Source organism: Castor canadensis, chromosome 14 (genome assembly GCF_047511655.1).
Source record: "Castor canadensis chromosome 14, mCasCan1.hap1v2, whole genome shotgun sequence".
NCBI classification, from domain to species: Eukaryota; Metazoa; Chordata; class Mammalia; order Rodentia; family Castoridae; genus Castor; species Castor canadensis.
This window is the reverse complement of record NC_133399.1, coordinates 63,553,809-63,567,774: the sequence shown is the minus strand read 5'-3', so window position 1 is coordinate 63,567,774 and position 13,966 is coordinate 63,553,809. Positions and strand designations below refer to the sequence as shown.

The 13,966-nt window shown below is 36.2% G+C and overlaps 1 protein-coding gene across 16 annotated transcripts in view; it reads left to right on the top strand.

Moving 5' to 3' along the window:
• The window catches only part of Nrg1 (neuregulin 1), a 201,368-nt gene that overhangs the window by 176,936 nt on the left and 10,466 nt on the right, over positions 1-13,966 (top strand). For 6 of the 16 annotated variants that reach the window (XM_074054672.1, XM_074054669.1, XM_074054673.1 and 3 more), the window contains 3 exons: positions 1,239-1,297; positions 7,664-7,687; positions 12,205-12,307. In XM_074054672.1, coding sequence (XP_073910773.1) covers positions 1,239-1,297; positions 7,664-7,687; positions 12,205-12,307 — 186 coding nt within the window. Of the gene's footprint in view, positions 1-575; positions 644-1,238; positions 1,298-5,628; positions 5,707-7,663; positions 7,688-12,204; positions 12,308-13,966 lie in introns of all 16 variants that reach the window. The other 10 variants (XM_074054674.1, XM_074054671.1, XM_074054668.1 and 7 more) reach the window with 7 other exon arrangements.

Here is a 13,966-nt window from a genome sequence, read left to right as displayed (position 1 = left end):
AATCTGCTACAATATCTGTCAACATTAAAAAATACTGAATTTGTAATATCTTTCAAAAAACAGGGACTGTAGTTTTTCTTCCCAGTAATCATTGGAGTCTCAAAAATGCTTGATTTTCTAATAGTAATAATTGAACTTACAACTTAGAAAATATCTAGGAAATAAGTACTACATTTGGTACAAAAAGCTCAAGATCATTTAATGATAGAGGACATAGGTAAAACTACAGAATTGCCTACCATAGCCAGTGTTTGAAAATAGTAAGGATCAGTGCTTGGTGCCCAAGGGAGGATGAGAGCTGCCCTTGCCTTGCCACCCTATTCAGTTTCCAGCCTCTTCTCTAGTTAAATTTCAGTTAACAAGTCTTTTGAAGACTGAAGCAAACAATAAAAAAACCTCAATAACCCCAAGTTTTCATGGGACATGGTTTTCTCTATGTCATGTCTTTTCTCTTCTTTATGTTGTTCAGTATCAAGTCATTTTTAGGAATCTCCATATTCCATAGGAGGAAAATTGCCAGTCTGAAAGCTCAGTGTCTATAGCATTCTATTGCTTATCACATTTTTGCCCTCTAGGTGCCAACCTGGATTCACTGGAGCAAGATGTACTGAGAATGTGCCCATGAAAGTCCAAAACCAAGAAAGTATGTTAAAATAATCTGAAATTTGCTTTCTCCCCCAAACTACAGCAATAATCACTACCACTTGGTGCTTTTACAGCTCAGTTGTAACTGAATCCTTTTGTTCTAATTATGGCTTAACCACTCAGGGCATAAACCCATCCACTGTGGCCTTGTTTAATTGTCTCTCCACATAGATTTCAAAGTCATAAATGTACAAGAATGGCCAATCAGAATGGCCTGCAATTCTGACAGTAATGGCAGGCATGTCCCCCCAAATATCATTTCCTTCCAACATCATTCAACAAAGCAAATAGAAAACTAGATGAATAAAACACCAGATTTAATTTTAAGTGGCTTGCTTTGAAAGAAAGCAGTCACTTAAAAAACTAGTTTCTTTCCATCCTACAAACCCAAGAACTGCATTTGTCCAAATTTTTATCCATTTGGGGGAAATGCTAGAGTGTGAAGGCCATGATGAGGACAAAGATTCAGTTCCTGAGGGTGAACTCACCAAGTTCAGTCAAATGACACTGAAGGAGCTTCTTTCTAGCATATATTCACCTCTTCTCTTTTTCTCTGTTTTTTTTCTACCATTGTTTTTTGTTTCTTCTCTCAGGTGCCCAAATGAGTTTACTGGTGATCGCTGCCAAAACTACGTAATGGCCAGCTTCTACAGTACGTCCACTCCCTTTCTGTCTCTGCCTGAATAGGAGCATGCTCAGTCGGTGCTGCTTTCTTGTTGCTGCATCTCCCCTCAGATTCACCTAGAGCTAGATGTGTTTTACCAGGTCTAATATTGACTGCCTCTGCCTGCCGCATGCGAACATTAACAAAAGCAATTGTATTACTTCCTCTGTTCGTGACTAGTTGGCTCTGAGATACTAATAGGTGTATGAGGCTCCAGATGTTTCTGAAATTGATATTGCAGAATGTGATACAAATTGATAGTCAATATCAAGTAGTTAAATTATAATAAAGACATTTAAAGTCTCACTTGTATTGATAAAATAAAAACATTCCACCAAACAGTCCATCTTCTGTATCCAATGTCAACATACTGAAAAGGCTGTTGCTAAGCTGTAACCACTATGCACTTGAAATGATGGTAAGTTAAATTTGGCTCACAGTGTGTTATTTATAACAAATAAACATCAGAAAAAGAGTTCAGATGTTTCTCTTCATTAACCAAACAGTTTGTGTGTAGGCATTTTTAAAAAAGCACTGAGTAGGAAAATTAAAAACAAACATTTCACAGCAAACAAAATATCCTGGCTTTTACTTATGTTGCTTAGGGAACAAGTAATTCAGGACTAGTTTAACCAACCATTTTTATGTTAGCATTTTCTTTATATGAATATTTCTTTATGTTAGCGTCAAAGGTAATTTTAGGGAAAAATAGTTATTTCTAAAAATATACTTTGAAATATAATAATTCAACTCTAGAACATAGATATGTACTTTTTAATACAGAACTGGGAAATTCTAATGGATGTCTGTGGCTTCTTGATGTTTTAAAGATAATTCCTAAAATACCCAGTTCATGTTGTATATACTTTAAGGATGGATAAGTAAACTGTATTTTTTCCTTCTCTGGGATTATAGCTTTGGTTCTGGAGCTTTCAAAGCATTGTACTTGAAATGGATTCCATTTACTTATCCATGTATCCCTTTAGATCAAGGGTTAGCAGGTTTTTCCTTTCAGATAGCAAATACTTTAGTGTGAGTGGTGGAGTTATCGTTGTCACTACTCAGTTCTACTTCCACACCATGAGCACAGCCATAAACAGTACATGAACTGATTGTGTGGCTGTGTTCCACTAAATCTTTATTTGCAAAAGCAACTGTGGGACTTGATTTGCCAATCCCTTCAGTTGCTCACTATGAAAAATATTTCACATAGCTTATTGCAGTTTAAGTGTATGTTACATAAGAAGAGTGACCCAAGCTGGCTGCTTAGAGGCCCTAAAAGAATCAGATTTATCTTTGTCCTGGATGTATGCAAAGAATAATGTTCTGTTAATAGTCATCGACGTTACCAGAATGAATACTATAGTGTATTATGAGGAGATTACACCCATAGCAATCATTTATTCAGTGAGATAATATTATGTATTTACATCAGGTAGCTATAAAGATTACATCATAGACCATTTTCTCTTGTAAAAAATTAGTGAATTGGTATTGCTAAATTTTCAGTCACAGTCTTCACTGTACTCACAAATTGTTAAATAATATGCCTTTATTTGGCAGAATTTTTCTCTCCACTTCTACAAATTAACTTTTTAAAAGTAGATAGGATAGAAAGTAGATAGAGGGAAACTATAGAATTTTATTTTAATACATTGAAGTCATTTTTAGAAATGTGTATTAAAATAACAGACTTAGCAAATACATGGACTATATATACAATAAAATCATAAAATTTAATGAAAAATTCCAAACACTTAAGTTATTCTTAACATTGTAATTTCATATATAGAGAGATTCATTGTGCACTGAAGGCAAGGTTGGATCACTAGATAAGAAAAGCATTAAAAGACAAATATATTGTCCAGAATAATAATGTAGTTAGATCTGCCCGTGATAACCAAAGAAAATGTTTCACTCATTTTTACGCCATTTTCTCTTTCATATGACATATTTTAAAATAGCCACTCTGTATTTGTGAATTCCAAAGTGTGATTCCTTAAATAAATTCTTTAGTAAGCTTGCAATGACACTTTTGGAAGACATCCAGGAAATTAGCATTCATGCTTAACCTGATTTAACAAAGATTGATAGGAAGTACATTTATGAACAAAGTATGTAATGACTGTGCGTTATTGATGCCTCATGTCTGGAAAAGCAAGAGCTTCCAATCAGACATTGCTTTCCAGAACTGTCTTGCCCAGAGTTAATTTTCTAATCTTTAAATGCCTGAATTACCAGATTTTTACCTTGGCAAACCTCAACATAGAAGGTAGGAAAATGAGTTTTTGCTGCTTTAAGAACTTCATGTTCAAGTAGCAATGATGCTTAAAAAACACCAGAAGATGTTGGCACAGAGGTCACTTAAAATTTAACTGTTTACAGATATAATGTCTAGAGAATATAACATAAATTTTAAAGGAAAAGAGTCTCCAGCCTCAAAGAGAGATATTTAAAACTTACCAAACCATATTTTCAGTTACAGAATAGCATTCTAAAAGAATGTACAATTTCTGAAATATTTATTAACACTACATAACTTACATTAATAGAATTTGATACAGACATGCTAGTCAGCATGTCCTATGGACGTTTATTGATTTCCAAAAACATTTAACATAGGAAAGAAAGGAACAAATGCATAGTTTATAAGACAGATATTTGTCTTGAAATACAATGTATTTTGTTTTAGAGGAAAATATTATCAAGTTTAGTCAGCTTCACATGTGGTTGTGTGTGTGTTATGTGTGTGTGCATGTGTGTGTACAGATAATCCATAACCAATATATAGACATTACAGAGAAAAAAATGCCTCAATAGTTGGAGGTAATATGGAGCAAGAATGTCATCTGGAAGCTAACAAATAATAGGAACTAATTATAGAATAGCTAAATTATGGAATATTTTAAAAGCAAAATTTTAAAACTATTAGGCACATTCTTAAAATGAATAAATTTATCAGATATTCTTAAAAGTAATTTTGAAACCCAGGTTATTGGCATATCAGTTATTTCATGGACTCCAAAATGCTTTTAAAACCTGTTGACATGATATATTTGTCAGACATCTATCTTACTTAACGGTAGAATCAAGACACACTTCACGTATGACAAAATTGTCATAAATTTCAACTGGGTGCTTTTCATGTGTGTGTTTGCAAGTGCACTTGTGTGCACATGGAATCTTGGGTAGAAGGAGAAAGTCTATTACATTTCAAAGGGTTCAGTAACAATATGGATTATGTGAAAAAAATCTGCATTTATAAAGGTAAGTCTAAAGTTAATAGACACTAAATTGGTTCCATTAAGAATTGGCTTTGATAGTACTCTTTAGAACTCAGAGGTGCAAAAAAGTCAAGACTGTGCAAAAAGAGTCAAGACTGTGCATATAAGTCTTGGAGATTATTTGCATAGACAAGTCCATTATGTTAAAAAAATAAAATCCTGAATGTCTTCAAATTTTAATAGCAACCATAATTGCAATGGATGTATATTCTTGGTGAAAGAAAAGTTATTTTATTATTCTTTTTTTCTAATGCAATTGGAAATTTAAATTAACCTCCAGGTTAATCAGTTTTCTTCAAGTAATTAGAAAATCCTTAGGCAAAGGATTAGTGAGTCAATATTTAATAGTTTCTGAAGACTCTTAGATTTAAATTAATTTTTTATATTGCTTAGGGCATGGCAGGAAATCACATGTAGAAAAGGAAACTAAATTGTTTACAGTAACCTTTGTGTTTTTGAATTATTAATTTAATTTGAAAAATGTAGTGGCTAGGCAGAAGTTCAGTAGGAAGCATATGATATATAATGAGCCTACATCAGCATTAGATTAAATAGAACAGATACAAAGAAATACCCTCATCATGAAATGAGAAGTGTTTGCATATTCTGCTTTTCAACTTGACAATGGAAGAAATGTAGCTACCAATAGTAAAAACAAATTAGACGTAGAGCATTTGCTCCATGTCTAGAATGAATGATGCATGTTTCCTTTGCCTGTTTCCTTGTTAGGGCTTATGGCCAGAAGAGATTCCAGTTTTAAGTACCAATTTCCCATTGAATTATTTGAAATTGGAGCTGCCTGATATGAATGACTTCCCTTCAAATGAAATTATAGTTAGGCTCACAGACTTACCTATACCACTGTAAATGCAGTAATATGTATGCATGAGCATGCTACTAATTTTATTGAAGATTTAACCAAGCTTTCTATGCAACTAATGCAGATCATTAGCGGTGTTCATGTAGGCATGGAAAAATGATTCTCTGGGAAAGGTTTCTGTAGATATGTCTTGATTTTAACCCTTAAATTATTACTGACTGGCAGAAGGAAAAGGCAAGATATGGAGGGGCTTCTAGAAAGAAAATCAGGTCACATCTTCATTCAGGAGATGAGTAAACATGTATCACCAATTTCCTTAGAAAATCATTTTTTTCACATTGATGTTCCAAAGTTTATGTGAAGAAGCTGAAAAAAAAAAAAAAGAAAAGAAAGCAAATTAGGGGAGAAAGCCCCACCAATTGACAAATTGCACAAAGGCAAGAGAAATCTGTTTGGATTTGAGTAAATTGTTCTAATGTGAACATCTCATTCAACTGAATTAACCCTAAACCTCTGGCTTTTAATTTATGATAATTTCAGGTTATTTGTCTAAGTACATTAGACCCAAGGCATAGCAAACAGTTATAGATAGTGCCTCCTATTATCAAAATAGAAAAATGTATATGTGTGTATATGTTTATATATACATATATATTTCACATATTTTAAATTTGAGAAGCTTCATTTCCTTAAAGGGCTATGAGTTTTTAAAGTGTGTTTCTTGAATATGTCCCAGGAGCTTTCAGAATTTTCCTGGCCACAAAACCAGTCAAAAGTGAACCTGAATGCAGTAAGTGGCCCAGACACATCTGTGTCTGATTCCTAAGACATTAACCCCATCTGCTATTGGATGACATATTTCATGTCTCCTTTATCCCACAGGGTCATGCAGTGAGACACAGGTATCATACACATTTCCTCAAAGTGTCCAAAGGCACTAAACAGGCAAAAGGCAGAGACAGAAGCTGAAACCAGGGTGGATCCTCCCTCTCCCCCTCTGTAGGAGGTACTTTCTCCATTTCCAAACCCTAGGTTTTGTAAGAGTAACACCCCTCCACCATATTTTTCAAACTGAAGAAATATATCATTATATTATCAGATCACCTGGTATCTCTCAAATCAGTGATCCAGGAAAAAAATTACAGACCTCAGTTTATACTGTCCCTGCCTCCCACCTGGAGGGAAGTCCAAAGGCTTCACGTGATGAAAATTGGCTATCAATTTTTGTTGTAAGAATGAAAAGTATCCTTTGTGGGGATTCTTTTTTTTTTCTTTGCCTCTTTACCCAGAATTCCTGTGCAGGTCTCTGGGCTTAAAGCTGCCAAGATGGCTAGCTGTGGCCTCACAATTGAGTTCACTTCCCTGGGCTCTGCAGATTCTGCTTTGTACCTGGGCCTGTCAGAGCTCAGCACTATGGATACGTGATCTATCTGGCTCTAATTGTTACTTCAAAGAAGAATAAATTAAAATTAAAGACTCCAGAAACAGCACTCCCTTATATACACTTGAAAAAATTCTTCTTTTTTGCAATTCAAAAAAAAGTGATACATGGAATTGTCCAGTACACAGAAATTGTATGAAAAACTGGTCCCTGTCTCAGGTCCCTGTCTCAGACTTTTGGGGTAGAAGCATTTGCCAGTATCTGTAAATGAAATATATGATCTAAATGGAGAAGAAAGTGGGAAGTTAAGAAAGGAGCTACAGCTAAAAAAAATTAATAATAAAGAAAAAGAAATGCTAAAGTATAAATACTTGGAAACAATAAAAAATCTAAGTCCAATATGATAAAACTTTCAGGCCAAATTACTATCCTCTTGGCTTCTGCTCCTGACCCTGGCACTGTGTCTGGTTTTTTGGGGGGCAATATCACCTCCTTGGAACTTTCCTTTATTAATAAAGGAATGAAATGGTAACAAATGTCTTTTCTGATTATAAAAATAGTAAAGGTATTATAGTAATGGGTAGTGTAGAGTATAGTTCAGCTATATAACCTTCCTCAGTAAAGTCTTTAAGGGTTAATAAATATGGTGTGCTGGTATTTCCACACCTCTTAGGACCAGGAGTTCCCATGTGGACTCAGCGAGGCCTACATGAGCACTGCTTCCCTAACCACCACCATTTGTCCTGTTCAGTATGCACGCACAGACAGCTGTAATAGTCATGTGTAATGTGTTTTGGAGTGCAGTGTATTTGCTCTTTTCTGAAACTTTTTCCCTTTCTTCTTTTTTTGTCAACTTTCTGCATTGGCAGAGCATCTTGGGATTGAATTTATGGGTATGGACCAATCATCATTCCTTTTAGCCTGCAGAATGTAGAGCCTATGAGCTGAAATCTTTTTCCCTTCCTACTCTTACTTTTCAGTTCCTAACTAATTTCCTTTTTCTTTAGAAGGGATCATACAGCCATAACAATGATTTCTCTGCTTTTACTCAATGATTAGTTTACTGAAATGTTACTGAGTGCAGCAGTTTTTAAATTCCCAAGCTACCTTCACTCAGAGCTTAAAATCTTCCCCATGCATTGTAAATTCATATAGATCCCACATTGTGTGACCCACTGATTGGAACTGGCTATGCTGTTGTTTAAAAGCTGGGGTGAGTTGGAGTGATACATAGGATACAGGAGAATCAAACCAGTGGTCTGAAAACAAAAGAAGCTTTAAATGCATCCATTTACAAGAATAGTACTTCTTAGATTAATGGACATTTGACATACAATATAAAAATCATCTATTTAGTAACAGCACAGAAAACCCTTACACTGCAATACAATATTTTATGCACAGACTTGAATTACTCTAGTTTTCTGGAGATATTCAAGTGTGACTCTAGTCAACTTCATGATCTTATAAGCAAGGAAATAGAAAGCAGAAAGAAAGAAACCGTGTACTATTTTAGGTGGAAATTCCAGTGCTAATAGAATTAAATTTGTGTCACTGATTATTCAGATAAGTAATCAAATAGAAAACTTCACACTGTAAACATAAAATATGTCTCCTGTGAGCTGATAGAGTGTTGACATGCTCCTGAACACCTTCATCTTAAATAATTGGGTGTAAAGGCCAGTTCAGGGAAACACAGGGAGCTTTGCTACCTTGCCTGGTCTCCACATCACCAGACAAACCTCCTTCTAAACACTGTGTGCAGCCTGGAATGGGGTCTTGGGTCAGTAATGTCATGTCCTAATCAGTGGATTCTCTGATCCCATATTGCTTGGCTCCATGATGTCATAGAGCAAGGGCACAGCACAGCTGCTGCCTTCTCTTGGATGACAACACCACCACCTACCCCTAATGTACTTCCCATAAGCTCAATTAATTGCCTATTCCTCCCCAAAATTTTTCAGAAGAAAATTATTAATTTGATGGGCGGAAATCCCCACTGGAGAGCACAGAAGTTAGCATAACATTACTGTGGGATTTTTTTCCCTCCTGATTGAAAGTGTTCTGCTTCTGAAAAGCCTTGCAGTCTTGGCCTTTCCTGAAGGGAAGAAAAAAATCCCATCATCACACTTTCCTTTTATCACAACTGAATTTTCCCACTGTATAGCTTTGGGGGGGTCTAACTACAGAATTTGATATTTCTGTTTCCAAACAATGAGGTCAAATAGATATTTAACTTCTTTCCCAGTAAGATCTTTCAAGGTTTAGCAAAGATGACCTGCTGGTATCAGGATTGCTCAAAGGCTCCATAGGTGAGTCCATTGCATCCTTAAAGAAAATTAGATCTTAAAGGTCAGTTAAAACTGAGAGAGGCAAGAGATCTATCTCTTGACCTGGACATATCAGACTGAAAAATGTGCTTAATTTGACTCACTATGATGAGTCCAGCCAAATTATAAGACTGAGAAGCATTTGCACTCATGGAGACAGACCCAACCATTGGAGTTAAAATAAGGGGGAGAAGAGAATAAAGGAACCCATACTTTTTGCTATTGACTACCAAGTATTTTTCCTTTAGCACATTCATACTGTTGAGGTCACCTGAGCTTGCAAAATCATGAAGATAATCAGAAGTTTAGGTGAGAAGCTTGTGATCAATGCTGATGTGACACAAAAGTTAATCCCATGTCAGTGTTCTATGGCTCTGACTTTAATTAGTTCACTGTAGGACTTTTACATACCTTTGTCCTTTATTGAGCTACCTCTTCATTTTCATGAAGTAACCATTTTAGTGAACAACACATCTTCCTACATAACTGATGGAGAACAGGTCCATCATCAGATGCCATTTGTTCAAAAACTCAATTATTCTTTCATAACTAACAACGATCAAAAGACAACTCATCAAGGATCCTTGAGGGTGCCATCCCCTGCCACCCCATCCTTGCGTGTGTTCCCGTTTTCCAAGTTTACAGATTCTCAGCTTTTTCTAAAGTTAGAATGTTAGGACATCAGTGAAAAAGGACAACCAAGGCCTTACCTTTTTTCTTTTTTCTTTGTGGGCATGGAGATTGGATCCAAGACCTCCTGCATGTTAGGCAAGTACTCTACCACTGAGCTACATTCACAGTCCCAATCTCATCATTTTAAAACAAAACAACAACAACAAAAAAATAGAATAAATTAAAGAAGACAGGAAAAAGCAGGGCCTTCCTCTTCTTGGCAACAATACTACTCTTATTTCTTAACTGAAGGAGCCCTGCTCTGTCTCCTGGGTCCCATGGAGAAGGAGCAGCAGGGTGATACCTCTTTTAAATGTATACGCTAAACACTAATCAGTATGCCAAGGTCAGAGAGGGAAGCTATGGTGGCACCAGCTAACAGATAACATCTCATAAAAAATAATTCTCCATCTGGTGGCTAAGAGGGAGGGGAGGGAGCCAACACAAGCAATTAACATATAAGACTCACATTCCATGTCCTCGTTTGATTTTTGCGGCACCAAAGTTCACGACAGCAGCTATGTCTCCCGTACACTGCGGCACTGCAATGCACCAGCTGCTTTGCTTTCTAATTGTGGCTTCCACATGACTGCTGCCCAGGTTAGGAGTTATGCTGTATGGGACACCCTTCCAACTTTGCACCCCCTTTTCTTCCCACCCAAGCATCTCCTTCCTCCGGTTTTCTTTTATTTATTTATTTTTCCTCCCTTAGTATCAGGCATGCTGTGCCAGGGACTTCAGATGGCTCCCTAACTTTTAACCTTGTTTTCCCTTGTACTTGACTTCCTCACTCTCTGTCATTCTGTCAGTCTGTCTGTCCTCTTGGTTTGTTTTTCCTTTCCACTTCCAACCCTTTCAGTTTGTTTTTATATAATCTATGCAGCATTCTGGTCTTTTACCTACTGACTTCTATTCTCCTTCTCCTGTTAATTATTAGTGCTCTATTAATTTGATTTGACAATGTTCTTGACCTGTTAACTGGAATTTGATTCTTATGGGCTCGGCTTGTAGGAAATGTTTTGCTTAATGATAAGGTCCACTGTATCCTAGAAATTAAAATTCACTTTTTCATTTCAAGAAAACGTCCTGCAAGTTGCCCTCTTTTAATAGAGAAAAAGGTGTACCTGCTGAGACTGGGAACACATAATGGAAATATTCCTTGAGGGTCTCTTAATTGATGTCCAGATAAACCAACTCTGTTTTTTTTACCATATGCTCAAGTTCTTGACCAGCTTATTAAGTGTTGGCAAGTAAATAGTTCATGCTGTGTGCTGGGCACCAGTTGAGTTCTCTTCCTGAGTGAACTTGTGAAGATCTTCCAATAAATGTAATTAGAGTATTGGAAGCTCAGTTCCTAAGGGATCAGGGTCTCCATTAAGTCAACAAATCTTGTTAACAACCTGACCTACCTTAGAATAATCAGGTTATCTTCCAAAGAAACTAATTTGCTAATAGAAATTTTTCCATGAATTAGAGATTGATTGCATTTGGAATACAGTAGTACCTTTAGTTCAAAGTTCTAAGCACCATACTTCCTTAGTAGAATATCTATTAGCTAATTTGCCAAGTTGGCCAAAGTAGGAATGTCCAATCCACTCCAAATTATACACTATTTGTGCTAGTGACTGACTTCTTCATACAAATAAATTAGTTCTGTAAGGTCAACTAATGAAGTAATAATCATTGTCCCCTTAAGAACAAATCTTCCTTTTGGCTCAGGACTGCCTTAACCATCATAGTAGATTTTCTCTGATACAGTGCCCTGCTACTCCATATTGGATTGCTCTTATGTTTCACATTTTACTGTTAAACCTTAGAAATATTGCCTTAATTTACTTTCTAACTACAAGCCAAGTTCCTGCTTGTAAATGTCTTTGAATTTAATATTTAAGTTAGAAGTGTCTCTTTGTAAAGACCACTGGATATAAGTTGATGATATAAATATAAGAGGCTTCAGGTAGAGGGTGGAGAAGGGAGGAAGGAAGAAGGGACGGTCTGGTGCCAATACTACCTCCTTTCATTGATCTTGATCCCTGTTGTCTTTGCAAGAGATTTTTATTTTTTATTTCATTATCTTATTGTAAGAGATTAAAACATAAAATCTAGAGTTTTAACAGAATCGTTATTTCATAATTAATGCTTATGACATTCCAGTTTAATATCACATTTACAACCATAGTAATAATTAGAGTAATTATAGAGTATAATATTCTTTCAGTGGCCAAAGCTGGCTTTTTTTGTAGGGAAAGCATGTTGTACCTTAAACATGTCTGTAAACTTAAAGAATTATTGAGTACTTATGTTCTTGTGAATATGGGAAATGCCATGCAGCATGCCAACTGTCCAGTTGTAATGTGTCCCAGCAACTGTAAGTGACCTTGGTGACATCTGCTCTCACCCCTTTCCAGAAGCGGAGGAGCTCTACCAGAAGAGAGTGGTGACAATAACTGGCATCTGCATCGCCCTGCTGGTGGTCGGCATCATGTGTGTGGTGGCCTACTGCAAAACCAAGTAAAGCCTCCTCCCCGACACGCCTCTCCTTAGTGCAGAGTTAGCTTAGGCAGTCAGGGCTCTGCAGACCCCAGGCTCTGCACCTGAGTCTTGGGGAGAAAAAGGGTAAAGGGATGTTTTCCCCTTACTTTTCCCTCTGAATAATGTATTTTGACCTTTCCTAGTCATATACATTGAGAAGCTTTGCCATTTGTGTACAAGTGATCAGGACATTTCTAAGTGACTATAGCTCTGAGGATGGATAAAGGTTTGGAGGGACAGGCGTGCATGTGTATATCTGCACATGTGTTTGCATATACACATACACACATAGACACCACATACTCAGAGAAGTGTGTAGGTGCCAAAAGTGTAGTAGGCACATCATTATTGAGGACAAGTTCAATTTGCACACAAACTTAGGAAATAAAGGAGATACTTGGTGGTATTTGAAATGCAGTTTTCTGAAAGTCAAAATATGTTTCTATTGTATTTAATTAAGTTGCCGTTTAGTATAAGTGCTTTTACATTGTGAGGTGCACAAAGGAATCTCACGGGAGGAAATTCAAGCAAAATTTGCTTTGAAAGAATTAGAGAAAACTTTTAAATAGATTTGTGGGCCCTATATTTGGCCTTTTAAGTTTCATCCATATTAACAAATACATTTACTATTTGAAATGAATTCCCTTCACTTTTCTTTCCTACATATAATCTCCACTTTGAGTCTGAAATAATGTTGAATTAACATGTTTTGTGTGTGTGTGTGTGTGTGTGTGTGTGTGTGTGTGTGTGGTTTTGCCTGGTAAGACACTCTTTTGCTAAAACTGATCATGGGGATATTATCATGATCTCAGTGTTGCATTGAGAAATGAAAATAATACACTTTTATATCACAAAATCAAGACGAGGGATTGGGTTTTCTCAGTATCTCATTATTAAGCATGTTGTCAGAATGGAGTAAGTGATAGAGGTAAGCCTTCATGGAGCTGACCTCATAAGTCTTACTGGCTTCGATCTCAGTATTCACCATCTACTTAATACAAAAAGCATTACAAAAGTAGGATCATGTTACAATTATGCCAACATCTAGTGACAAAATATGTTCATGATTTCACTCATATACATGTGATAAGTGTACACATTCAAAGCTAAGTTCATTTTCGTAAGAAACCTATAGGAAAAGCTATAAATGCAATCAAGCAGTATCAATTTTACAGCAGAACTTGCTCTCTAAGACAAATGACCATCTGTAAGATTTAGGCAAAGATGGGTTGATTAAGAAAGTCTGGATTTTAGCCAAATATCAACATATTTATTTTCTCCTCCATTTTCTCTTTGTCCCTTAGTAAAAATCCTAAGTTTCTGGAAGAATCCCATGTAGCTTTTTCAACCTGTTTGCTAAGGATGTGTGATTTCACTTATCCTGACATGGAGTAATATATGTTGTTGCCCTCTTCCTCACCGCCAAGTCCACTGCCTCAAGTTACTCAGGAGTGTTAGGAGAAGAAAGACTTGGCTCTACTAAGAAATGTAGAGGAGCTGGTCTCCCATCCCTGCACTTCCAGCAGGAGGTGCCTTTTCTTTCTTCTTCTTTAAGTTTCTCCCTACTTTATTTAGCAAATAAATCCTTGCTAAAACTTCCCCAAAAAATGTCATCATAGGGAAAAATAAATACTCCAT